Source organism: Carettochelys insculpta, chromosome 12, assembly GCF_033958435.1.
Source record: "Carettochelys insculpta isolate YL-2023 chromosome 12, ASM3395843v1, whole genome shotgun sequence".
Taxonomy (NCBI): domain Eukaryota; kingdom Metazoa; phylum Chordata; order Testudines; family Carettochelyidae; genus Carettochelys; species Carettochelys insculpta.
The window spans coordinates 32,168,912-32,196,455 of NC_134148.1; the positions used below are offsets into that span (position 1 = coordinate 32,168,912).

The window sequence follows — 27,544 nt, forward strand, 5'->3', positions numbered from 1 at the left end:
TAAAGTCAAGTCAGCTGTTCTGCTGAATGCAACATTAAATACAGTAGAGTCTCGACTTTCACGAGTGCCACATTCGCAAATTCAATTATTCGCGAGTGGCCACAGATCCTCCGGTGCTCCGGGGCTGGGAGTGCCAGCAGCTGCTACAGCTTCTTTGGGACTCCCTGGCCAGGAGTGCCAGTGGCTGCTGCGGCTTCCCCGAGGCCCCAGGGTGCCTGCAGCTGCCACTTCCTGGGGTTCCAAGCCTCTCCCCGCTTTGCGAAAATCAACATTTGTGAGGGTTCTTAACACAGAACCCTCACAAATGTTGAGACTCTACTGTATAGAAAACATGATGCGTTCTTCTCTGTTTTACATTTTCTTAATCAGTATTTCTATGATGATTTTATAGTCTAAATATACACAGAGAACCAAAAAAGTAATCAAAGTTGACAAATCAAAAAAAAATTATTAAGGTGAGCAAATCAGTTGGATTTGCTCTGTGCCTTAAATTTGAATCTGGTCTGGTCTGGCTGTGGTCTGAAGAAGTGGGTCTCTCCCACGAAAGCTCACCACCTAATAAATTATTTTGTTAGTCTTTAAAGTGCTACTTGACTGTTTTTTTTGTTTTGATACTATATAGACTAGCACGGCTTTCTCTCTGTTGCTATCATTTGGGGTACAGAAAATGTGCAGTGGAGAACATGCCTGCACTGGCCATGGACTGTAACCTGACAAGGCTTTTTTCTCTAACTTTCTGTGATTATCCAGGTTCTCAAACCCTGCCACTTTAGCTTCAGTGACACCTATGGTTGCCAGACCAGATGGGCTGAACACCCTGTCTGACCAACTGGACAACCCCGGTGACAAAATCAGTGAATAGCCAGAACTCAGCTGGGATGGAGAAAGCACCCTGCATAAAATAGGACCAAAGTAATGATAAAGGCACAAGTTAAAGCAGACCTCTGCTGAACCATTTTAGAAGTTTTGAAATTATAACTCAGCATTTTGGTTTGTTTTTTAAAGACAATCTGTGGCTAAAATCCAAAAGAGCAAATCAGGACTCCTGGGACTTAATCCTAACTGTTCTGGTCTGGCTATGGTCTGAAGAAGAGGGTCTGTCCCACAAAAGCTCACCTAATAAACTATTTTGCTAGTCTTTAAAGTGCCACTTGACTGCTTTTGGTTTTGTTCTAACTCTGTCACTGTGACCTGGGAAGAAATCATTCAACTTTTCCATGCCTCTGTTTTGCTACCATTAAAATAGGAGAGGACACTTAGGCTAGATCTACACTGTTTTTTCTATTTAAGGATACAACCTTGGCCAAATTTAGCAGGGCTATTTTGAGTGTGGTGTTTCTTTCCTGGTAACCCTCATTGTACCAGCTCACACAGGTGGGAGGGCTAACTTGTCTGCAGTGCTTTTGTACTACCAACAGGTGGAACGGAACCCCAGGACCTATGGAGCTTACAACAGGAGCCTCTACCACATGAGATAAAAGCCAGCTGCCTATTAGCCAAGGTTGTAGAGCAGACTGATTATTCTGTCTGTAGGTGTCTCAGTGCCAGCAGATGAGAAATTACACCATGCCTAGAAGGTGTGTGGGTTTCACCCGGAGTTCCTAAAACGAAAAATGTCACTGAAAAACCAAGCATTCAGGTGCTTTTGCCATTCAAAACCAGGGCTACAGCTACACTAGTGAAGGTTTTTTGTTTTTTTTTTGACAGAACTCACCACATATCCACACACACAGTGTTTTGTCAACACTGTCGACAAAACTCGGCACTTCCACCCACAACCTTCTGCCTCTCTCAGATGAGGAAGAGTATCTTTGTTGACAGATTCTGTTGACAAAAATGTGTGGATGCTCTGGGAGGGGCCTTCTGTTGATAGACAGGGCTTCCAGGACACTGGGCAGACCTGTCTTCTTCTATTCTAGTTAGCTGTTTTGTCCAGAGAGCAGCCAGACACTCCAGCTGCTCTGTCAATAGAGTGGATCCCTCTTTCAATCCACTTTAGTATATGGTAGCACTCCGTCAACAGAGGTTTTGCTGGAAAAACCTCTTCTGACAGAAACATCTGTCAACAGATACTTCTAGTGAAGCCATAGCTCTGGAACGGAGAGCAATGGGAAAGACAGGGGAGAGAATGATGAGTAGCATAAAAGGAGGAAAGGACACGAAAGAAGGTTGTTGCAATGCTGGAGACTGACAGGAACTGGCCGCACACTATTAATACTGGCCTCATCTGTGAGTGGCAGAGATGGGAAGGGGAAAGATGCATAAAGAATTCACAGGCAGTTTCATGTGGTGTGTTGTTTTTTTTTTTTAAAAGAAGTGCATTTCCCTGGACACTCCTGCCCATAGCTTGATCTATGATCCTGCAACAGTGAATCATTTTTAATTTAACGCTTATGGGAAGTGGGGAGGAAAAAACCCATCAAGCACAGGCACAGTTGGCAAGCACTGGGTATTAGCATTTGGCAGCATTTATTATTGCTGTTTATGGTGATATAAATTAGGTTTATACTGATATAATTAATAACCCTAAATTTAAGTATAATAAATAGCAGTATTTATCCAGAACTGCAGTGTCTGGAGAAGCCCAGCAAGAACACAAAATGCTGACTACTTCTTTGTGAGAGTGAGCACGTGAAGGTAGTGATTGAATATAAAAGAAGCAGTGTATGCATGTGTATATGAGTTGTAGGTGTCAGATATTTATGGGAGTATCACAAGCTTGTGTGCAAGATTGGATACAGGCACACAAGGATGTCCACATAGTGCAGTGTTTCCCAAATGGTGTTCCATGGAACCCCAGGGTTTCGTGAAGTGAAAACAAGGGCCCCATGAGAAAAATGTCATGACAGTAGCTGACTCCTCTGCAGCTCCCTGCCTTGCTGCCACTTAAACAGTAGAACAAAGTTTAATTGGCTTCATGGCTGGCAGGGCGGTGGGAAGGATCCAGCTGTTAAAATTTCGTTCCATTATTTCAGTGGCAGCAGGGCAGAGAGCCACAGAGTCCCTCACTCACCCTGCTACCCAAGCAGCCATTCCACTCCGGCGCGTGTGACTCAGCTCACACCACCAGCAGAACACCTCCACACCAGCCTTCCTTCCTTTGGGTGCACATAGTGGCCCAGGTTGGCTCCCCAGCCAGTGCCATGGGTGAGTTAGTCCCAGCAGCTGGTTTGGGGCTAAGAGAGGTTAAGCCTGGGATTGAGGCGGGGCAGGATTGAGGTTGAGAGGGGTTAAGCCTGGGGATGAGGGGTCTAGCTTGGAGATAGGGGGCAGATATGGGGACGGAGGTGGGTAAAGCCTGGGGATGGGGGTGGGGGTCTGGCAGCTGAGGTGGGTAGAGCCTGGGAATGTGGTTCCCCAACACTCTTGAGTTTAAAAGAGTTCTGTGCCTAAATAAAACTGGGAAACACCAACATAGTGTGTCAGCAGCTGTGTCCCTGGGAAGGAGCTTGTGAGTGGCTTTGCCACTGCACATATGCATATATGTGAATGTGCGCGTAAATGAAACTGCACGTACCACTCCCCACACTGCATCTCTTGGTTAGAAAGGCTCCATTGGTGCTGCCATAACCAAGTCTTCTCCAGTCTCCCCTGGAGGCCCTGATTCAGGACATACCGTAAAACTCAGACCGGAAGAAATCTAGTTTGTTTCAGCCCAAGTGACAGACAAATTGGTATTTTTTAGCCATTTTGAAAAGTTCCAGCCAGCCTACATTGTCACCCTACTGTAAATCTAGCATTTCTTGGCCGGTTTTGTGTAGGCATGCTGCTTGTTGCCTTTGGACAACATCAAACCACCACAAACTGCAACGTGGAAGATATGCGGTTTGGAAGAGAGAATAAACCAAGTCTCCAAGTAGATCTACACACTTCTCATTCAGAGATCTCAAATGCTTTCCAAAGGCAGGAGAGCATTATCCTCCCCACTTAGGGATCTGGGGGGGGTGAAGGTAAAGCAGTCACATAGCATGTCAGTGGGAGAGCCACCAATACAACCCGTGTCGCTAGACCCAGATTTTACAATAAAGGGAGTATGTTGCCTGCCTGCAAAATCTGTCATTTGATTGGCTGCATGTTTTGCGATGGTTCTTTGGGCAGGCCCACCAATGGTGGTGGGTGTGGGGAGGGGCAAAGGGGACAGTTGCCCCCGAGCCCAGAGATTCAAAAGGAACAAATGCTCCCAACCATTGTCAATATGGCACGGGTGGGTGGCCGCAGTCCTGGGCCCTTTAAATCACTGCTGGAGCACCACAGGGTAGATTCTGGGCAGCCCTGAAGGCTGGGGAGAGGGTGGTGCAGTGTGCTCCAAGCGGTGCTGAGGACTGGCTGCCCACAACCCCGCCCCTGCTGCTTGAAGACCTGCCTCTTCTGGGGGTGTAGAGCCAAGACCCGCCTTGCCCAGGGGCCTGGCAAGTCTCTCAGCCTCCCTGCCTCTTGGAAAGGATATAGGAACAGGCCGTTGAGACAAACACAACAGCAAACACCATGTGATACTCACAGTTTCTGTCGGGTTTGAACAAAGCCAAGTCCAGCTGTGATGACCATTAAGGAGCTATATTTTTTATAAGTAGAACCACCCCCCTGCCCCCCACACACACTTCATTTCCAGTCAGTTCCAGAGCTGTGATTCCTTCCATTGCTGGAGGAATCGGATAGATTGTTAAAGCACTGAAAGGAATGAAAAGCTGGGGATATAGGGAAAGGAGGAGAGATGTTTCCCTGCTTGGCCATGAGCTGCCGGCATGTAATCACATCACTGCATTCACGTCTGTGTTAGAAGAATATTCGCCACATGTAACTTCCAGATCACATTAACCAAAGCAAACAGTGAGGCCCTGCTTGTCTTGTTATTGCACAAGGCTTTTGGACCGTGATTGTGCAGTGCCCTGCTGGGATGAGAGTGCTCTTCCGTTGGTTTAGGTATGGCGGGCAGCCACGGGGGTGACAGTGCTGCTAGCAGGAGCGCTTTATAAATTCCATGCACTGGCATCCATCTCCACGACTGGCGATGAAGTATTATACATGCTCTGGCACTAAGGGAGGATGAAGGGAGGAAGAGCTTCAAAGCACTGCCAACAAAGAAAAATTAATCCTCTTTTAAATAAGGAAAGATGCTAAGATAGGGGGACTAGAAAAGCATAAATCCAGAGCACAGATCCGGGGGAGGAGGAGAGGAGAGAGATTGATAGAAGTCTATACATCCAGCAGGGAAAGATTTGCAATCACGCTGCTCATTAAAAAGCCGCATCCAGGCAGGGATGCTCAAGGTAATCATCTCAATCAAACCACCCTGGCGGGCTTCTCTAAGAGCCTTCCAAAGAGCAGAGGAGGGCAGTGCTTCCTGTAAACTGAGCTCTTGGGCAGCTGGATTCAGGTGCTGCCCAGCTGATTAGCAGAGCGCCCACAGCCGGCAGCCTGTGTTTCTATTAGTAGTGCTCAGCTGCACATGCCTTTGTGCACATAAAACTTTGCCCATGGATGGAAAAAATTAGAGGGAACACTGGTGGAGGGCGTTATTTCATCCTGACCATTTGGGTGTAGGACTGGGAGAGGAGGCAATGAAGTGTGTTTGTGTGTGTATGTGGTGGAGGTCACGGCGTGATCCTGGCCCGGGGAGGCGGGGAGCAGGTGTTAGATTGCCACACATGTACAGATGGATCTATGAATCAGAATTCTGCAATGGTGAGGAATAGTGAGGGGCTCCAGGGATGGGGTAGAGATCCTAGTACAGACTAGTGCTTAGATAGTACAATAATGTCCGTGTATTTGCAATGTACCAGGAATGGCAGGGAGCAGGGGACTGAAGGAAACAGTGGGGGAAACATGGCAAAAGGAGCAGACAAGTGGAAGATGTGAGCTCTAACAGCAATTGGATTGGAACAGGGGTCATTTTTGTGCTCTGTGTCTGTACAGCGCATGGCACCAAGAGGTCCAGCTGTAGGCACTACTGCACTACAAACAATACTAATTTGGTATCTGAGTGTATTCATGAGCTGCTAAATCCTACCTAACAGGCAGCATGTACCTAAAGAGAGGACACCAGACTGGGAGAGAACAGGAAGGGTTTCCCCATATCTAGTCCCATCTCTGCCACTAACCTGTTGTGTGACCTTGGACAAGTCACTTTGCTGCTGTGCCCTGGTTTCTCCTTACACTTTGCCTTCCTTGTCTATTTAAATTGTCAGCAGTTCATGGCAGATACCACTTCTGACAGTGTGCATGTGCAAAGCTGAGTGTAACCCACACACCTAGGTGTGGTTCATTGTCCCGTGCAGTGGCATCGTCACCACTTACGCAGAGAAAGAATGAGTCTCCTCTACAGCCTTAGCTGAGAGCCAGCCGGCTTTTAGCTCAAACTGTAGAAGCTCCTGCACTAAGCTCTGGAGGTTCCAGGTTTGAGTCCACCTGGCCAGTAACATTAACAGTATCAGGGCTTGGACACATGACTGTAATGCAAATTAACAACACCACCAGCTCATTGTTTTGTTGCCTCATGAAGGGCTTCCAAGTGGAAGCTGACACACTGGTGTGAAAACTGGGAAACACACCTCACCAGGCATTATTTCTGATAGAATTGTGAGAGAGAAGCCAGCCTGGAGGGGAGATATCTCACCCAAGCAGCAGGGCGCTCGGAAAGGTGAAGCTGTGTTAAGTTGGAAGTGATATGTCTTCCCACCCCCTAGCACCAACTTCTCCATTTTATTCTTATGTAATAAGATGGAAGCTACGCAAGTAGGTGGATGGATACATTTAGGCACTATTGTCCTCCACCTGAAGATCTGAAAGCATGTGACACATGTTAATTAAGTAAGCCTCAGAATATAAATGTAAAGGGTGTCACCTGGAATGAGGGAAACACATTCTGAGTATCAGAAACCCTTCCTGTGCATGTTATGCTCTGTGTCAAGTTGTAGAATAGTCACTGTAGTATTTGAAATGACCAGGTATAATACTAGTAAAATGTACGATGGGTACCAATCCTGCACTTGGAGGGAGGTAGACTAGACTGAGACGTTTCCCATCTCTAACATATATCATTATCCCCATTTTACAGCCAGGAAAATCAGGGACATCCTTAAGATTTATGAGGCCTTAGGTAGTACTATTAAACTGGTATGTCTATGTCCAAGAGCAGCCTGGGAGTGTGGTGTGATGATTTTTTAGAAGTCTGATTTTTATAATCCTCAGCAACACACTAGTGAAATATTTTTAAAGCAAATTTTAAATTAAGATCCTGTAGACTAACAAGCGGGCACTATATACCTGGGGTTGGCAAATACCTGTTAAATGGCTTGATTATCACTTGAATGGCTCTTTCACAGGTTCATTGCTCTGCTAATAGGTCTGCCAAACTTTTTCACATTGTAGTTAACTAGATCCTCTCCAGGGGAAGCAGAGCCACAGAACAGGGATAGGAAGAAGCAGGAGGGTGGACATTAAGACCCAGGTGGTGCTCCAAATTGTGGGATGCACTATGTGACTGTGTATTCAGCATATGGGTGAGGACAGCCAAGGGGAAAATGGAGGCCTGGGGCAAAGGAGGGCAAACCGGGGGCTTTCCTAGCCAAATGGTTAGTGCTCAATAAGCAGGGTATAGATATAAAGCACGCTTCCCTACCTGGCACTTCCTGGTGCTGTGGACCCTGCTACCACATACTAAAACTTCCTTGCTGTGAACTGACTGACCACCACTCCCAGACAGAGGAGATCAAAGCACTGCAGGGGACCTCTAGTCTAATGCATGACATGCTATTTGCACTCCACCTTGCCATACACTAACAGGTCATCCAGACAAGCCTTAACCGGCCCATGGACATGAAAACAGTGGTAGCACCAGGAACGGAACCAGAGTCTCATGATTTATCTGTCAAGCAAGAAGTGCCCCAGTCACTGGAGTCTGGCTTGAACTACTCTGTGCCAAGTAAAGCAGAGCTCCTCTGTGAGGACAGGAGCTCAGGAAGTGGCCCTTCATCAAAGAGCCTTGCAGAGCTCTTTCCTCTGCACTGAGGTCTTGCCCTTGAACAGTCACCCGCTGAAAGCTTGAGAGAGAAAGAGCTGGCATTCCCTCCAGTCTTCCATCTGCTGGAGACTTTAAGTGCAGTGAAACGGAAAAAAAAATGAGTAAAATAATCCCCCATCCACTTTCCACTGGCCTATTCTGTCTGGAAGGGTTGAGGCATTCAGTCCCAGCAGAGACCTAAAAGACTCAGGAATATGCCTTGTTCCATTGAATGGACTTGCGAAGCTGCTGTTGTGCCAGCTTACTTGGAAGTTATATATCATGAATGAAATGATGGTTCATGGCACCATGACAGGCTGGGGAATAGCACTACAATCCCTAGTACCTGTCCACTGAGGCTTTCACACTAACTCAGAATCAATTGATTTGGGAAGTCTGAGAAAGTTCTTTTTATTTTCTCTCATTGTTTTTCATTTTTTACTACTGTCTCTGCACCATGGGTCTCATCCAATTTGTACCAAAATCCACCTGCCTTAGGTAACCTCATGTTCCCAGAAAAGTCCAACACAGTTCTACAGCCTCAAAATGTCTGAAGAAGCAGAAAGATTTTGAGTGCTTGTGCAGACCAATCTCCCAGACTTTTGAGATTAACCTTTTGTAACAAACTGTGGCCATACACATGCATGAAAAACAGTCACTAGTGAGGATCAAAAACTTTGCACTGGCAGCACAAAAAAAAATGAACCCTTGTTACTGACCAAAAGGAGTAACTCCTCTAGCTTTAATCTGCAGGTAGTTATAATCTCTTAGGCCTGTCACTGGAGCAGATATGACCACCCTAGAAGAACACGGTGAATGTAGTGTATTACCACTATCAAACATCCATTGCAAGTGGACAAACTCCATGTTCAGAAGCATTTGGAACTTCCCCAAATATCACACAAGCCCACCACATTTAGTCCAGTTCAAAAATAGCTTCTCTCTCCAATTCATTGGCTACCTTGTACTTTGGGTTCTTTGTCAGAAACAGCAAAGTGCTGCCTTCGAGCCAGTGAAGAGAGCGAGGGAGCAAGTGAACATGGTTTGAGGTAAAAAAGGAGGGAGTATGTCTGCCCAGTTAAAACTGTGTAGAACTAGCCTATGTGAGCTTTTCTGAATCCATCTAGCAAAGGTAATAACAGCAATGTAAATGCAGAATATGTTGCAGCAACAGAAGTACAAGCCAAGCCAGCTGAGACCTGGAGTACACACTCAGCTCATTATCCACTCTGAAGTCCTCATGGCACTGTCTTCACTGCTATTGTTATCCAGACTAGCTCCATTAGGTTAGCCATGCATGGCTTTTGCTGTGCAGACATTCCCTAGATCCAGGAGGATTCAAAATCTATTAAGAAATGTGAGTTGGGAGATAAAGGAAGCATCACTGCGGGGGCATTGGGGGGTATTTAAATGAAAACATAATGGCAAAATAGATCCTTATTCTGCTTCCCCCCACATACAGTCTAAGCAAAACATTAGTGAAAGCAAGTTATTCCCAAGCATCGCTGCCTTGCAGCTAAAATCTGCATGGAATGATTTAGTAGGACCGATGGATCTTGATTTAGCCAGCTAGAGCCAAGTTAAGCCACACAGCTGTGGTACAGCTCTGTCCCGGCAGCCAAGGGCTACTATTGCTACTCAGCAGCTTACAGTTGTGAAATCAGACACCAAACAATTGGCTTTCATGTGGAGACTGTTCCCAATGTCTGACTAACAGGGGAATGCAAGGATCCATAGTAAGGATGTTTCCTAACTAAAGGCTCCCACAGATAAGGCTTGTTGCACAGACTGAGGTAAAGTTTGCCATATAGGCCCAGGTAAAGCTTCTCAGACAGCCCCAGGATAAGCAAAGATTGGCCCAACTCACTTGCCATTGATGACTCCATCTGGATTGAGCATGGGGAGGATTTTGAAAATGAAACATTTCCTCAGGAGCTCAGCAATAGGGTCACTGCTCACAAGGAACTCCATGGTCCCCTTCATTACCCAGCTAGCATTGCTCTCCCCAGGGTGAACACGTGCCATGAGCACCACGTAGGGACGATTGCCTAGAAAGCAAAAAAATAAAACATTGTTTTGTATTTTCTCTTGGTGGGCGGCATTTTTGTCCTTTAATCCCTGGAGAGAGAATATGACAACCTACCAGGGAGCCAGCGCTCTCCTGGTTTTAAAGGCCTTGTTTTCAAACTGGTTTCCAAAGTGCAGCCATGATTTTCTACAGGAAACCCTACTATCCCTGAAGTTGCCTCCACAGACAAACTATGCAGAGGTACAGAGTTTTCTGCATGCGCAGATAACTGTACTTGTGAAATTACTGCGTCAGATGTGAAGTCCATTTACAAAGGTTTGATCCTGTATGTTAACATATTGCACTGATGCTGAAGTGGTGACAGGCGGGATTTCATTTGCTAAAGGCCAGCTTCACCATGTGTTTTTCACCCTGGGCAGCTGTTTACATTCTAAGCCCCCAAGCATTTCCTGCCTTAGGGGTTTGGAGTGAGATGCAAGATTTTGGGAAATTTCCTAAGCCCCCCAAATGGTCAGGCATTTGGTATGAGCACTGCTTGGGGAGTCAAATCCTCTGGTGTTACAACTCTGCAAGTGACCTTGTACAAAATAAAAAAAGAACAGAGGTATAGATTTTATCTAGGCTGGCTACAAAGGCAACAATCTGTGAAGATAACCATCTCTACATATTAACTCAAGATAGGGGATATATTGTTTCTCTGATTTTAGTAAACTTACAGTGGTACAACGAATGATATGTGTAGTTATTATAACCTACAGTTCCACCAACAGGGGAAGGGGGAGCAAGGAGGGGCAGCTGCCCCAGGCCCTGGCAATTAAAGGGTGCAGAACTTCCAGCCATTAACAGTGCAGTAACAACAATAGCACTTGTTGGTGCCCCAGATCCTTTACATCGCTGCTGGAGACCTGGCTGGCACTGAAGGGCTGGTGGGGGAAAGTTAGCCCTGAGCCTCAGCACTTCCTTCTAAGGCCCCTCCCCTTCTAGGATGCCTGAGCTTCCCCCTTCTCCCTTGCCCAGGGCCTGGCGAAGACTGTTGGCTGCCATGATTCTCAGACACCTTGAATGATAAGACATTGTTTTTCGTTGCTTATAATTTTGCAGCAGCTGAAATTTTTCATCACAGATTTCTGCCTAAAGCTGAATTATTTTGGGAAGTTTCAGCTAAAAATGCTGTTTTGTCCATGTTTGAACAAGTCTTACAGCCATTGAGAAACCCTAACACCTGCATGTGTTAGTGGAGGGTGTGGGAACTTGGCAGTACCAAAGAGGAGTCATTCCGATGTCAGGGTTGTGCCATTTCCTGTTCCCATGGGGGGGAAAAATGTCTTAAGCTTGCTAAGTTGTAAGACTCTGAACAATCTCAGTTTGCACATTCCATCTTCACTGAGCGTGCTCCATGGAGGGAGAGTGTTACCTACCAGCTCTGTTTTTGGGGAACCAGAGCATGACTACCTGTCAGCCCTGTGCTCTTGGAGAGTCAGGGAGTGACACTCATGGAAAAGAAATCACCTTCCCCCAGGCCTCTGCTTGAATCAAGGACAAAGCACTGAAACTGACAGGGGTGCACACACCTAAATCCTACCAAGGGTGACTGGATTTAAGGAACCACCCCTAGCTTCATCTGCACTGAAGATGGATCTGAAAGACATCGCCATTTGCATAATGAAGGGAGAACAGCTCTCCCAAATCAGGAACCCCACTGAACTATGGGATACCCAAAGCAAAGATGCACTGCCTGGTGGAAAACCTCTGCTCCAGATGCTAATGAACTCAGGCCTGCTCACACCCAAATTAGTGATCATCATACCAATTCTAGCAACGGATCCTATTGTGATCCAAAATACTGAAACTGCCTAGTTGCATTGTGAGCTCATTCAAGGAACATCACCCATGGCCAGGCATGATCTGTCTGTATTGTGTCACCTCTGTTTACCCCTAATCAAACCCAGTGTTCTTCTTGAACCATTGTCCTGTCTCTACACAAACACCTACCCTTGCTTAAGAAACTGTTCTGATGCCTGGATGTAAACAATGCATCAGTTCCATTGAGACCTCATCATCTCCTGCCTGATTGTGTTGGGGGCTCTGCTTGTCTCATGCCCTCTGGACCCCCCACTTACCATCACCATCTGGGACCCCCATCAGTGCAAGCTGCACGGTGTGAGTGGTGAGATCGCTCTCTCTCTCTCTCAGCATAGCCTTCTAACCCTGCCTTATATAATTAGTTCTATGGTTTGCTAGCCCTAACATTTGTAATCAATTTATTTACTACTGTAGCTTAAATATATATATTCCCTACCCATTAATAAATAGCTTTCATTGCCAAACTGGTTGCTTCTCTCTTCTTCCTCCTCTCTGGCTCACTTGTCCTCAGGGCTGTTGTTTTGGCTTCCCCATTCACTCTGCTAAAAGATCCCTGTGGGACCCAGAACTCCAGTGGGGTTTGCCCATTGGGTGGGTTACTAGTAGAATAACTGTGCTGTGAAAGTGGGGAGGGGGAACGGGGTGCTGAATCGGGTTGGCATATGAGGGTGGCAGCTGAGAGTGCTGTTTTAACCCAGCCACTGAGTCCCAGGGCACATAAGGACCACAGCTTGGTACTGCTGTGCAACCCAGCCCGAGTACAGGGACATATAAGGCATCGGCTTGTAAGTGCTGATTAACCGATCCTCTCAGACGAGCTCTGGTAGAGATAGAGAGTGTGTGTGTGTGTTTACCTAAGCCTACGGTGGGAAGAACTGAATCCTGTGGACCCTGGGTCAGGCAACCCAATTCCCAACCATTAGGAGGGAATTAGCAGAAGGGAGAAGTAAAGCTCCTTAGGAATACTAGTGTCACAAGCAGCACACAGATAGAATTATTCATCTCTCCCCCCTGTAACCCCAAATAAGTGAGCATAGCCCAGAATAACAGGCAACTCTGGTAACAAGAGAGAGGATCTGTGAATGGGGTGGTCGGTGTTGGAGTGGAGGACATGAGTGCAGGAGAGGAGACATGAACAGGACAGAAGTGAAAGAAGAAAAATATTTTGTTTAAAATTAAACCTTTGTGAGTATTAACAGGGTTGAGCACAACTCTATTTTGATTTTGTGGTAACCTGCCAAGAAAGTTTTGACTAGGTCTCCCTGATCACTTCTGAAATATCAAAACAAAAAGCAGTCAAGTAGCACTTTAAAGACTAGCAAAATAGTTTAGTCTTTAAAGTGCTACTTGACTGCTTTTTGTTTTGATAGTGTATAGACTAGCTCGGCTTACTCTCTGTTACTTCTGAAATATGTAATGTTTTTTGCTGTGCTTGTACTGCTCAGGGGCCCACTGATTGACAATTCTTTGGGGCAGCACCAAGCAGAAACTATAACCGGGGTCAGCTATCTTTTTGAGGCAGAGTGCTGAAGTTTGACCATTTCACCTCTATGTCTTGTCTGAGTACTGCTGATACCTTTTAAAGTCGCTAAAAATCCTACATACAACGCCTTTGTTAAAATAAATTAAGATGAAGAGCTTTACTATTTTGGTGGTGGTTGGTAGCACTAGCGAGTTTTTTTTGTTAAACCACATGCGGCATGACTTTGAGCAAGCTGCTGGCTGCATGAGGGAGGAGGAGTGATGCTGAGCTCCCACCTTGTGTGCCAATGAAAAATCGGCTCATGTGTCACTTTTGGCACCTGTGCTGGGGGCTGCTGACCCCAAAATAACCTCTGAAAAAGGTATCAGCTGTGCTTTACTGTATAACAGCAATATTGTAAACAAATGATAATAGTTGGCCTTCTTTCAGAGCTTCTTGTGGATCCCAAAGTCATCCATGGTTATCTAGCCACTTTACAAATATTAATGGATTAATCCTCATGATGCCCATGTTAAAAAAAATTTAGATATGTTGAAGAGTTAAGTGACTTGCCTGGCAAAGCAAGACTGTGGCAGAGATGGAAGCCAGATTTCTCACTTTCTACTCATTTGTATCAACTGATAGACCCGGCTTCTTCTTGACAACAGCACGTGTGGTTCTTTAGTTACTTCTCATTGCAAGCGTCTGGGTTACAGACCCAATCATGGAGTTAATTACCCTCTTTCTTTGTCCTTTTCCCTTTTCCCTCACTAAGCTCCTCTCTTCCTGCCATAGACTAAGCAGGTTTAAAACAATGTAAGCTGCACCTGCAATCTAACAACTCACACAGAGGTGCTGCATCCAATAAAGCAACATGAATTAGAACTCATTTTCCCCAAAGACCTTATATGAGTTCCATATTGTTCGCATCTGACTTGCTGTGGGCTAGGCTGATCAAAATACAGTAAATGTCTTGGATCAGCCTGACCTTTGCAAAGCCACAGCAGTATTTCGCCAGTCTCAGAGGGGAAGGCGTCTATTCCATTCAGCCTCTGCACCGCCTGTCATTAGTGCTTTGAAGTAGCACCCAGCAAAAACTTCAGCCTTTGCAAAGACATCAGCTGCACTTTCACATTTCCAGACATTTTCGTCTCTCCCCCATCACTGTGATTTAGTGCTGTTTTTCAGTCTCAGTGCTGAGTTAAACTTATGGGACTGTGAAGTTGTAGCAGCAAATGGGGCTCCTGAGGACGCCGAATGGACAACAGCTGTAAATAGCACAAAGCAAAATAAAATGTGTTCTCTTTTGCAATTGATGCCTACAGCTTTAACAGCTCTTATCTCTTCTTTGTGTGGGAGCAAGTGCAGCATGTTAACTGAGAGGGCTCACTCCAGGATATGTATTTCTGCCCTCAGCTGACGAAAAGACTGAGAGCCAGGTCAGCGTGCTAGCCACAAAAGCTAGCTGCCTCTCAGCTAAGGCTGTAGAGGAGACTCAGAAAGGTTTTGCCATAATATTGCAGTGATATTAGAGGACTAAATCCCTCTCATCTCATAGGGTGACATGAGCACTCAGCGGGACTAAATGCTACAAAAGTTTCTGTACACACTTCAGTTCTTATTTCCATTGACTTTGTGCAAGTGTTTGAGATTTTTCAGCTGCCTGAGTTCTACACCTTCTGAAGACTCCTGCAAGGGGCTGAGCGACTTCATCCCCCGCTGAAGACAATACATTGTTGAGGGCAACCAGCACGATGCAAGATTGGGCCTTGGGTTCTAGCAAATTCACAGGGGTTATTCTCATGACTTTGCACTTGACTCGTACTGAATTTTGTAACCCACATACCTACTGGGTGTAGTTCACTGTCCCATATAGTGGAACTTAGACCATTTACAGAGAGGAAGACTGAGTCTCCTCTAAGCCTTAGCTGAGAGCCAGCTGGCTTTTAACTCAAGCACTAGACACTCATCCACTAATTCCAGAGGCCCCAGGGTCACTTCTGCCCATCAGTGTTACAAGTGTGGCTCATCTGGGATATGAATCTCTTGCCTAATGTTAGGTATATGGTATGGTTGAGGTGGGCCTTTGGCTCCAACTAAAAAGGCCTGTGGTACATGAGCTGAAGCCTCCTTTTAAAACACGCAGATCCTACAGTTAATTCTTTACAAACATCTGAGCAGCTCTGACATTCCATCCACAAGAGAACCTGCAACGCAGGTACATGCCAGCCAGTGCACTGCAGGCTGCTGCAGACCTACTTAGCACATGCTACGTCCCTACAAACAGTCCCTGGTAAATCCCAGGCTGGATTACTGTGCTTCCCTGGATCTCACCCTGCAGGAAGACTAATGAAGCAGTAAATAGATCAAAGAGCTGATGACACAGCCATAAAACCACATATTACTGAACTATTCCAGAAACAAATTTAATTCTGTGGTAAGCAGGGGCATAGGAGTGAGCTGATCTTGTACTTTAAGCCACTCGGGCAATCATCAGCACTAAGCATGATTCAGTAAAGGTGATGAAGATTATTGCTCATGAAAGGGCTGGCCAGAGGCTCTGGCCAGTCATATTCAGCATAGACAGGCCTTGTGAGAGTTTCTTGGACATAAATCAGTGGATACTGCTCAGTTTTAACCTCCAGCTCCCTCTGCTATTGCAATGCTGGCACCACACAAACTTCTGCTGTAGCACCACATTTCTGACTCAATTCACCCCTTGATCTGCAACTGCTATGCTACACATAACAATGCCGGTGTATTTGACACCCTTCCTCTCTGCTGTTACACACTAAAGAGTCTTCTAATGGTCACTGGTGCCCGGTTGCTAGTGATTTCAAGACAAGCTGAGTCATTGGGGATCTTTCTCGCAAGGAACCTTCAAGGCTAAAAATTTCATATCAGAGATCAAAAATATGAGGCAAGTTCATAGACAGAATCCCTGCTGAATTCTGAGGAAGCTGCCAGAAAGCTCAAGTTAGCCATTTATCTCTGCAAAGCCCACATGGCACATAACCTTCTCCGGGAATGTAAATAACAAGAAGAAAAAACACAGAAACCTCTTCATGCTACATAAAGCCTCATTCAACTGATCATGTCTTGTTTTACTGCGTTACATTTCGACATGCCCAGAATATAACGCAGCACCAATAGACGCCAAGAATCCTGAGGTGAGGGACTAAAGAGACATCAACGCCGCGTGGGAATCTTTGAAAAATGTCCTTTGAAGTAAGAATTCTGCTAACATATCACACATTTCCCATCTCTCTTTTTCCCTTCATTCACTATGACTCTGGCCCTGGTATTTGCATGAAAAGAGGAGCTTTGTGCCATCAGTACAGCTTGTTTGCACCTGCTGCTGCTTAATCTTATATCTGTCGTCTGGCTCTTCTGGCTATATCATCTTCAAGGCTTGATGCAAAGGGAGTTCTGACACTGCAGAAATGTATGATATCTAAAGGGGGTAACTAGCAAAAGAGGTATAGAGAAACATTAGGGACAAATAAAATCCCTTTGTCCTTCAGCATACAGAACAATTCCCATTGGTCTGATCTCGCTGGGTCTGATCCAGGTGGAGATTCTGAATTCCTCAGATTTCAAGGTTCTTTTTTTATTTGGCTCGGCCTGCTGTAAAGATAAGTGGTGTCAACACAACATAGGAATGGGATTTCCAAGGGAACCTATAGGGATTATACCTCTAAAGCCCACTGAATTCAGATTAGAAGCTTCTCTGCACTCAGTGGAAAATTTGACACTGCCACAGTCAATCATCTGGAGTTCAATTTAGCGCATCTGGTAGGAATGCACTAAATCAAACTCATGGGGCTCCGCCATCAGTACCAGTATGTCTGCTCCTCATGAGGAGTAAGGGAAATAGCTCCTGTCGACCTTGTCCAGCGGAGACTATGCAGAAGTGGAAATTAAGGCATGTCAACTCCAGCTACATAATTAACATAACTGGAGCTGTGTATCTTAATTCAACCTTCCTCGATAGTGAGAACCTAGCCTTGGCCTGGGTCTGGATTCTCTCCCTCTGCTAACTCTCCCTCTCCTTGGGCATTCAGGGCTGGGCAACCCAAGGTTTTTCATTCATGCCCTCCCCTCAGCATGACAGGGTTTTATTTTGTGCAACACTGTTAATACACAGGCATTCAGCATCCCAAACCCTGATAGCTACTGGAAGCCATAAAGCAAACAGCATATGCCGTGAAGCAGAAACAACAGGGCTCCAAGAACACTATGGGATGAATATATAAAAGCAGCTGGCCATGAGGCAACTGATTACAGATATCACTGGAGATGTGTGACACTGATACAGAGTTGTCAGTCTCTTTCAGTTGCCTCTAGACCTGGTAATCTCTTTCCCTTCCATCTGTTCCATCTCTGCATTATTCAGGAACAGTTTTTTATGCACATAATACATGTATTATTATTGTTCCAAATGGCAAAAAGAGAGCATTACAAGTGTAAATTGCTTCCGCCATGAGCCGCCTGTTTTCTACTTTTATATCCTGGTGGGGGTGTTTCAGGCTCCAGGTTGCTTGGCAACCTCCTTTTGTGAGCGTGTCATTTGAATTCATTCACCTTGAATTGGAGATGTTCAGAGACAACTGGCCAGTCAGAATACAGGCTCGAGCCACTTAGACTGACACTGTGCCCCTGCTAGTCTTTACACTGTGTGAGCAGTCACACAGGGTTTGAAATCTCTTTTGAGGCATTTGAAAGGATGGGAAGATGCTACCATGCATTATTCCTTCCATAACCATGGTGGCCCACCTACAAAGCATGGAGGACAACTTGCCACTGCATCCCCTCTTCCTCTGATCGCACAGTCTCTATGTGGGTGTTAGACCTAACACTCATCTCACAGGTTGCCCTTCCAACAGCCTAACTATCTGACAGATGTAGCTGGCACTGGATTAGGCTTAAAGGAACACGAGCAGCTATCATTCAAAGCTCACATTAGATGCACATCTGAGCCTGAATTTGAGATGTTCTCGAGTATTTTGTACGGTCTCATCACCGATTTTCATTCTGTATGTTTTGGTGGTCAGGTCTTAGGATGAGACTGCCTTGCTTCATTGAAACAAAACAGTAGTCACATAGCGCTTTAAAGACTAACAAAATGATTTAGTCGGTGATGAGCTTTCATGGGATAGACCCATTTCTTCAGACGGTGATAATAAATCATTTTGTTAGGCTTTAAAGTGCTACATAACTGCTGTTTTGTTTTGTTAGAATATAGACTAATATGGCTACCTCTGTTATTGTTTTATTTGGCAATCTATCCAAGGCATGGCAGATAGAAGGGGATGAAGACGGTATTACCGTTTATGACTGCCACCTCCTACATACAAAAAGCAAAGACATCTGGGATGATCCTGCTGCCATAAACTGGACAGCCTGCATTGCGTATGGAATATCTTGACTGATTTCCTGGGACAGTACCTCAATACAGGGATGGTCCTGCAAAAACTTGCACAAAAGGGCAAACCTACTTCCTGGCAGGATAGATTTATGAATAAGTCCTGCTGTGATGACACCAGATACTCCAGTGGAAGAGTGACTAAGAATTGCAGTTTCTTAGACCTGAGTAGCTAATGTGTGGAGTCAGGTGCAAAGGTCTAGAGAGAGAATCCCTGAATCTGTGAGCAGATTTCCCCAAGCTAAAGATTTCACCTGCAATGAATCAGGCAGGAAAAATAATCAGAGAAAACTTCTTTTGTCATAAAAATTTCTCCCCTGGCAATCTATGATGATGGGAAGAGGAAACTCTGATAATTTATGTGACAGTGTAATGGGTTTGGGGTGACATATGATACTTTATAAAAAGTGAGCCTGAGTGGTACAGAACTTTAAGATGTTTCCAAGTCCAAAATGGTAATATTGTAATCTGTCACATCAATATTTCATATTGCATACGCACAGTTCATGCCCACAGATACCTACATTTGCCTATAGAATTTGAAGTGCAGACTTCAACCCAGAGAAAAGGCTTAGAAGCCATCCAGTGATTTATCTGGCCACGCACGCACACAAGGGAAAAATGCACTATTTGTCTATCACAGTGTACTTCCTTTGACTTCCACAGAGTCGTGCTTGCTTATGCCAGCAACAAATTTGCCCCAAGGACTTTCTCTGAACTCAGGGCCCTCAGTTTACAGATATCAACCCCTCTGACATAGCTGTCACTTCTCTCCCAGTATAATAAACAACATATAACGCAGTGAGAGAGACAAAAGATGGGACCAATGCAAATAGGATCTCCTGGGATATTCATAGGGAGTCGCTGCATTGCAAATTGCTCTCTATACTGTGCTTCCTGTTCCAATGGGTATCTGGTGCTTTTCTCCATTGGAAATCCACAGTTCATCCCCACAGAATCCCCCATCTCTTGTGCTAACACTGCTTGCTCTCAGTGCATAACAGCAAGGAGCAAGGACTGCTTAGAGTGTTACACAAGGGAGAAATCAGGGTTAATGGGATGAAATTTAGCTAAGGAATATTTAGGCTGAATATCAGCGAGTTCTGTTAGGCTGAAGAGGAGTCTCCCCAGGGGAGTGATAGAAGCTCATGTGTAACTAGACTGCCCAAATATTAGAAGCTATTCTGTACAGATCACTCCTACACTTCCCAGACAGTGGAGGATGTGACTTTACAGGCATTTCCTTCATCAATTTCTATGGAGCAGTTTCTGAAGTCTTTACCCTGGCAAAGCTCCCACTGAGAGTCTAGACAATGAAAAATGAAGAAAAAAAAAAAAACCAACCATGAATATGGGCTCAGGATTTGTCAAACCATTCTATAACAGCAATTTAAAATCAAGTTGGGTCCTGCTCATTTTGATCTTTAACTCCTACATTCCATGGGTGACATGCAGAAGGAAGCAAGGGAGGGTGTTCCAAGCAAAGCTGGGTATAAGAGCCATTCAGTGTAGTAAGAAGACACAATATCTAGGAACTAACTAGCCATCTATAAGGGACGAGAGTTCAATTTGTTGACTGAATGGACGGACAGCTCTAAAGCCAGGAGTGTCCTGCGGTTATAAAAGTCTCTATGGAACGGATTTCCATTTCCTGTAGAATCCCATCTAAAGTAAGCAAATGTTCATTCTTAAATATATGCCGTGTCTTTAAAAGTGGCACAGACCTATCTGTGCCTCTGATTTAAGATGCTCCTGAGGGAATGAGTTTTAACAAAACAAAAAGTTATGAGGCAGAAGCACAATCGGCCTCCCATTGTCGGCGAGATAAAGCATCAATTTTTTTTTAAACAAGAGATAAAGCATCCCAGATTATTTTTTCCTATGAAAGCCAAATTCCTGGTCTCCACTTGATTTAATTTTTAATCACTCTTTTGCCCCAGAAATGTTCGGTCAGGGAATGTTTAAAAGAAGTGTTGATTCATCCCACGCTAAACCAAACTGGAAGGGTTACTGAACGCGTGTACACATGTGCCTGCAAGATTCTCACAGAGAAAGAGAGAAGGAAGAAAGGAGAGAGAGAAAAAATTCTTTGAAAAGCAGCTTCTAATGCTTCACAGCAGCAAAATCTTCACACAAAGGCCTTTTGTAGGTTTCCCCCTTGGTAACAGCATTGCACTGACTCTTACCACATCACTCTCCCAGTCTGATACTAGTCTTTAGAACAGTATCTCCCAGAGGAGAGCATGGACAAAATGTTCCTCATAGTCCACTTAAGAGAGTTTGGCAAAGTAGGACATTCTCTACCTTTCAGTAATGAAGCTTACCTTGATGTCTCAGTCAACATCTCCAGATACCACTGCACAGTGCCACACAGATAAGGGAGGAACCAACAGGGTCTTCTGTCTTTGAGCAGAGGGCTAGTCGCTTCATGGGAGCGTGTCCATAGTGCAGCCAATGGCTCTATTTTGAAGTAGGCTCTAGGTGTGTAGATGCTGTATTTGGAAATGTTGTTTTGAAATATCTCCTCCAGAATAGTTTATTAAAGTAAGGCTGCTCTGTAGACAGACCCTGAGACTGCAAAGCGTGGTTTAATTTCTCTATGATGCTTGGGAGTAGTCACATAAGTGGTGATCTGTGTTACTCGTGATCGTTATCCATTTGGAACTCATTTTTTACGTACATATCTCATCACATCTCTTCAAAGAACAGCTGTCACCATGTTCTAGCTGAGTAACCAACATACAAAGACGTGCCCTAATACTGCTTTCTGTGATACCAAAACTAAGGCACATGGATTTCCTGAAATAGCTTAGAGTGGTTCTGAATCAGTCTCGCCTACCACCAACATGCTTCAGTTTAAAGTGGAATCTCAAAGCAGGGGAGAGAAGGATATTGGAGAGCTTGTAGAGTACAAGCCCAGACTTTCCTATCACACAGCCACAGTCCTGTCTTCTTAGCAGCTGAACACTGTGTGCCAGTGCAGGCTGACAGCAGTGCTGACATCAAGAGCAACAGTCTGGCTTTCCATCTTTATGTCTATCTTACCACTATTCCATCAACAAAGAGCAGTGATAATACAAGAATATGGCCACAAAATAGCAAATCAGACTTTCCCATCTGCAAAGATCTCCAACTCCAGTGCCTTCCAGATACAGACTTAAATCAAGGAGCCATCTCCAGTTAGAGGCCAAAGCTATTAAAATTTCAGGACTGCCACCCAAAGACAAACAGCAGAGGCTCTGAAAATAGCGGAGTCAAGAATCAACACCTGATTATGGATCCTGTTGAGCCAACCACCTCATTTCACTATGACATGTAAGAAGTGGATCAGAGCAAGCATGTCAGAACCTCATATGGGCATTGTAATTACTTTGCATATGGATAGAAAATGAAAGACCATTGCATATGCTGATGAGGAAAAGACATCAAAATCACAGAACCTAGTGAACTGCTCTCTTTAAAATTTCTCCATAGGACAGCCTTCAGTCATTCCATGGTACTGGAAGCCACATAATGGACGGCAAACTTAGACCACAACTTTTACGTTGTGTTTCAAATTGCTGTATGAAAAAAGAAGGACATGTCTATGCACTGGTACCTTATATTTATGGTTTTAGCCCAGGGTGCTGATTGGTTTTCTTGTCAGTCACTCAGTAATGAGTAGGATACCTTCATACCATCCTTCTATTTGAGAGTTCCTTGATGGCTGACCAGCCTGATTCTGCAGCCACTGGTCTGATCACAAAAGGAGAAGATGCTGGCAGCTGATGGAGGGGTGTTTAACAGTTTTTGCCACTCATTTCTCTTTCTCCACCTCTCCTCATCTGCACTATGACAGGACCTCTCAAACTGTGCCATCCCCCACAGATTGGTGCTCTCCACAGGGGACAGGCCTGAGGGGTTATAAAGGATGAGAGTGGAGTATATGGTTGTGGGTGTTGGAAGGGAGGTAATTTCTGGGATGGTTGCGGAACTGATGAGTGAGTACAGATGCTATTACTATTGTTAAACATTTTGTTACTCATGCACCTTAAGGGCCCTATCAGGATTTGGGCCCTTTTGTGCAGTGGTCTGGTAACACCGACATATTGAGAGGGTGTTGAATGATTTCTTTGCTCTTTTGCAGTTTACTATTTTGGTGGGTAGCGAAATCTACTGCAAAATTATTTTGGCAGAAGGCAGGGAGTGGGGTGGTAGGAATACATGACTGCTACCTACACATCCTGTGGTGCAATGTTGCTAAATAATTAGTATCATGAGCTACCCAAAAAGGCAGGTTCTTTAATTTTGCTTACTCAAAGATTTTCCTGGGTTTATAGCTTTTGATCACTCTAGCAACATTTGGTTAATGGGCCTGGGGTTATACACACAGCTGAGAATCAAGCCCATCAAGTTCCTTCATTCATGCTAACGTGCACACACACTGAAATACCAGTTTTCCTATGACTTTGCTAGGATAGTAACATACTTCAGAGGGGCTACACAGCACATAAAATGCCAGTGTTTTCTTCCTGCAGTGATTAAATATTCATCACTTGGTTCTTTGGTTCCTGGAACCAGCTAAATAAGACATCTGAGAGCCTCAGAAATACAGTGAACTATTATTCTCTTCTTACAGCATCTGACATTACAGTAGAAAAGATAAACACAACCGGGGCTCTCAAACTTCATGATTCAGGGCATCAACTGATCTGCAGCTGGGGTCAGGAAGAATTTTTTCCCCCCTATATGCTATAAGAGTGCACAGCAAGGTATGCTTTATGGTGTTTATGTCATCCAAAAGCCACTCTTGAAGGCAAGACAAGACTGTCCATCCTAGATCAGATGAAAAGTCTACCTAGCCCAGCATCCTATCTTCCAATAATGGCCAGTGCCATGCGCCCCAGAAGGAAGGATCCCAGAACGGGTGATCTATCCCATGCCACCCATTCCCACCTTTTGATTACCATCCTTTGCCCATCCTGGCTAATAGCCATTGATGTACATCTAGTTCTTTTTTGAACACTGTTATAGACAGACAATTAGTTTGCTCTTGAATCTATTACTAAACATATGCCATGAAGGTTTAGGGAAGGACTGTTCTCTTTCTGAAAACTACTGAAAAATCACTTCAACAAGATCAAAGAAACCCAGAATTGAGCAGACGAGCTGTTCTCACAGGTTACGTCTAGAGGGCAGGCACTATTTCAGGATACAGTGGTATCACCTCAAAACATAAAGAGTACAGGGATACCTCAAAATAGCCTGTTTCAAAATCTACTTGAAATAAGCTATGCAATTGACATATTGCGAATTGTGTAGCTTATTTCGAGCTTACCACACCATCTAGATGAACCCACAGTATCCACACTACAGAGAAGAGGAAGAAAATGGGGATTCTATAAAGTCTGCATCACCTAATGTTCCCCTTTTGTTCCACCCACAGAGTCTTCTTGGAAGAGAAGTGCATGTTTCAGTGTTTCCGAGCAACATTTCCAGCTTTCCTTTACTATAATTCCCAACTGATTTTCAAGTTATTTATTTAAGATAAAATCAGTTCAGGCCTGAATCTTCAACTTGCCAAAAAACGTAACTATGCAAACGACAGCTGCTGTTCAGCTTGAATTTCTGGCATATTTAGCACATCCATCAGTTCTGTGGAGCTGACTAAACAGGCCACACTTTGCTGATGGGATCCCAGAGCTTTTCTGCATCTTCAACTCAACATCTCACTGGCCCAGCTTTGAACATTTCCAACAAAAGCCTGCCAAAAGCCTGCCTCTCTGCATGGCTCTGGTTCTGCCTATTTGCATTGGAGGGGCACTGGCTCCCAAGGAATTATTGTATTGCAAAGTATTTGCAGTCACGTCAGCCTCAGACCTGTAAAGTATCAAAGTGCTTTTAAAAATATAACATTTGTATAGGGTAACCATATTTGAACTTAAAAAAAAAAAAAAAAAAAAAAAAAGAGGACTCCCCTGAGAATGTATCTGTATCAGTTCCTACCAATTCACATTGTATTAATGCACTATACATAAACACATTAATACAAGAGTTGGTAGAGACTGATACTCTCCCTTGCAGGAGCATCCTCTTTTTTTGAAAGTTTAAATATGGTAACTCTAACTTATTAAATGAAAGGCAGTACTTATAAATGACTGTCTTGACAGGCTGATGACTAGCACTGCATGGTACATTTTATTGCCCCATTTTGCTTCCAGAAAACTTTTCATGTCAGTGCCTTGCTTGCAAGGGATAAAGTGCTGTCCATCTTTCTAACACTCTTTAACTGCTTAAAGAGAAGGTGGATGAACTAATATATTTCATCAAACAAACTTCTCTTGGTGGCCGAGACAAAACTTTCAAGCTTCATAAAACTAATCAGTGTCTGGGCAAATACAAGGTGGGTCAAACTGAAGTATAAGAGGTTCAAATAGTCACTAGGAGAACAATTAAAATGAAGTGAGCAAATAAGGGTTAGCAGGCACTAGGGTGTATCACAATTTTTGTAATGAGCCATAAAACCAGCATTTCTGTTTCAAGTAACACTGTTATAAAACCAGTGCACTGTTAAAAAACGCCCCTCCTTGCCTACCATTCTACCACCTTCAGGTATTAAAATGGAAAGAAGTTTGAAAGTTTTATGCACTTTTCATTATTACTTAGGCTGTTTGGTTTTCTGTGCATTTCACTCATCTTGAATGATTAAAGTAAGCTTGTTAGTTTCTCAATTCATAGACCAGTTTCCCTTTCAGGTTTTCATGCATTAGCTATTGAAATAAATGCTGGGGCATATTGGCAGGGTATATTATAGGAAGTTTGACTTCATGCTTCCCTATACCTAGTTGACTTCATTTTCTTTGAATGCTGAAAACATGTGAGCTGATTGGTGGTAAAGAGAGCGCAATTTTTAATTGCAAGTTGTGCCTAGGCCGATAAGCTAGTAAATAAGTTAGTGCAGGGGTCTGCAACCTGCAGCTCCGGAGCCACATGAAGCTCTTTAAGGACTTCTTTGTGGCTACCGATGCAAAGTAAAAAACAAAAAAAAACAAACCCTAATTATTTTCAATATTTTGGTGAACATCTAAAGCCCAGCAATGAACAACCCATATTAAAATGTTGCATAATTCCCCCTTTAACACGTGCAGTGCATTGTAGGATATGTGTGTGTGCTGTTCTTAAAATAGGGGTTACAAAAAGTATGGTTTGAAGTTATTTACTAAGGACTGTCTTGTATGCACATGCATTGCAGTTCTTGAATTACTGAGTTTTTTAGCGAATTGAAAAAAATAAAAAATAAAAAGGCTCTTCTTGCTCTTCTGGTTGCTGACCCCTGAGTTAGTGGGATGTGTATAGGAAGGAATATTCTGACTGGGGAGAAAACTCATATTAGAGATGAGACATATCCACTAGGGCTAGTATTTTTAGAAGAGCAATTGGTCAATAATTAAACCCATTTGATGGAGAGCTTTGCTTTAGTAAGCACATCTCTACATGCGTGTACGTACACTTCAGAACATGCCAGATTGTGGCCACACTATATTTTGCGGCATGTACACATAAGCGTGGACTTGGCATGTTGCATCTTTGATGGTCTGGGATTAGCAAGCACAAGGCACAGGGAAATTAGAGAAACAGCCTCATATATCACATGGCCTAAACATTGCAGACAATGTGCACCCACTGAATGCTGCTTTTGGGATCCCAGGATCATCCAGATACTCTGCCAATGCCTCTTGCTCACTTATTCGCCTGCTCCTCCTCCCCAGTCTGAAGCCCAGTTCCTGTGAGTCAGATTGTGCTCCGAGTGACCCCATGACTGTTGATTTTCTTGCCTTTTAAAATGCTTGACAAAGTTGCTCCAGAAAGAATTTGGCATCTGGAAGCTGTGACAGACACAACATGACCCGATTTATGAAACGTAGCTAAACTGCTAGGGTGGGCAAAGGCCAGGATTTACACAATTGTGTGTTTAGAGTGGCCTTCAATTTCAACTCTATTAAATGCACTTTCCTGCCCCTCTGCAATACAAATTCCCTACCTGAGTTATGGAGTGACCTGCAGTAAGTTGAAATACTGATTTATCAGGGCAGCCTTAATGCCAGGCCTGTGAAATAGCAGTCTGCTGGCTGCTAGCCATGGGGAAAAGAATGATAAAGGGCCTGATTCTCTGCCGGCCGGGATCTTGGTAGCTACCACTTTCAGTGGGGTAGCATTTTCACCCCACTTGGCCTTGAGATAGGCGACAGTACAACAGGAAAGGCAGGGAAGGCTCAAGCCCTAAATGTTTTTGACACTCTATCACTCACATCATTATCTTTGCAATATCCCAAATGTTTCACTGCGGAATTTCTATTTTTGCTCTCTTATGGGAGGATATGTCTGCCTACCTTTCCACCTGCTCCTTCACATGGACCAGGTAGTTACAGAACCACCAACATACTCCTAGAGCTTTCCATCATCCCTTGGATTAAGAATCCCTTCTCTCATCCATACACCTCTCCTTTCTTCTTCCCTCATCAGTCTTTGGTCTTTCACTGCTCTTTCTCTTCTCACCCATAGACTCCTGCAGCCTGTTAGCATTCACCTATTTATCTGTACATTTATACCAAGTCCAGCACCTTGCTATCTGGTTAACTAACAAATGGCCTAGATGTCATGTCTGGAGTCCCATCAATGTTATTATGATGACTAACTCCATCTATCTACCCCAAGGCTGCAACATCTAAGTACCTCATAGACATTTATGAATGTAACCTCAGAGCACCTGTCAGGTAGAGAAATACT

The 27,544-nt window shown here is 44.3% G+C and overlaps 1 protein-coding gene across 5 annotated transcripts in view; it reads right to left on the minus strand.

Annotated features, from left to right (window-relative positions):
- The window catches only part of AGBL1 (AGBL carboxypeptidase 1), a 453,395-nt gene that overhangs the window by 267,208 nt on the left and 158,643 nt on the right, over positions 1-27,544 (minus strand). For all 5 annotated transcript variants that reach the window (XM_075007044.1, XM_075007049.1, XM_075007045.1 and 2 more), the window contains one exon: positions 9,867-10,047. In XM_075007044.1, coding sequence (XP_074863145.1) covers positions 9,867-10,047 — 181 coding nt within the window. The remainder of the gene's footprint in view (positions 1-9,866; positions 10,048-27,544) is intronic.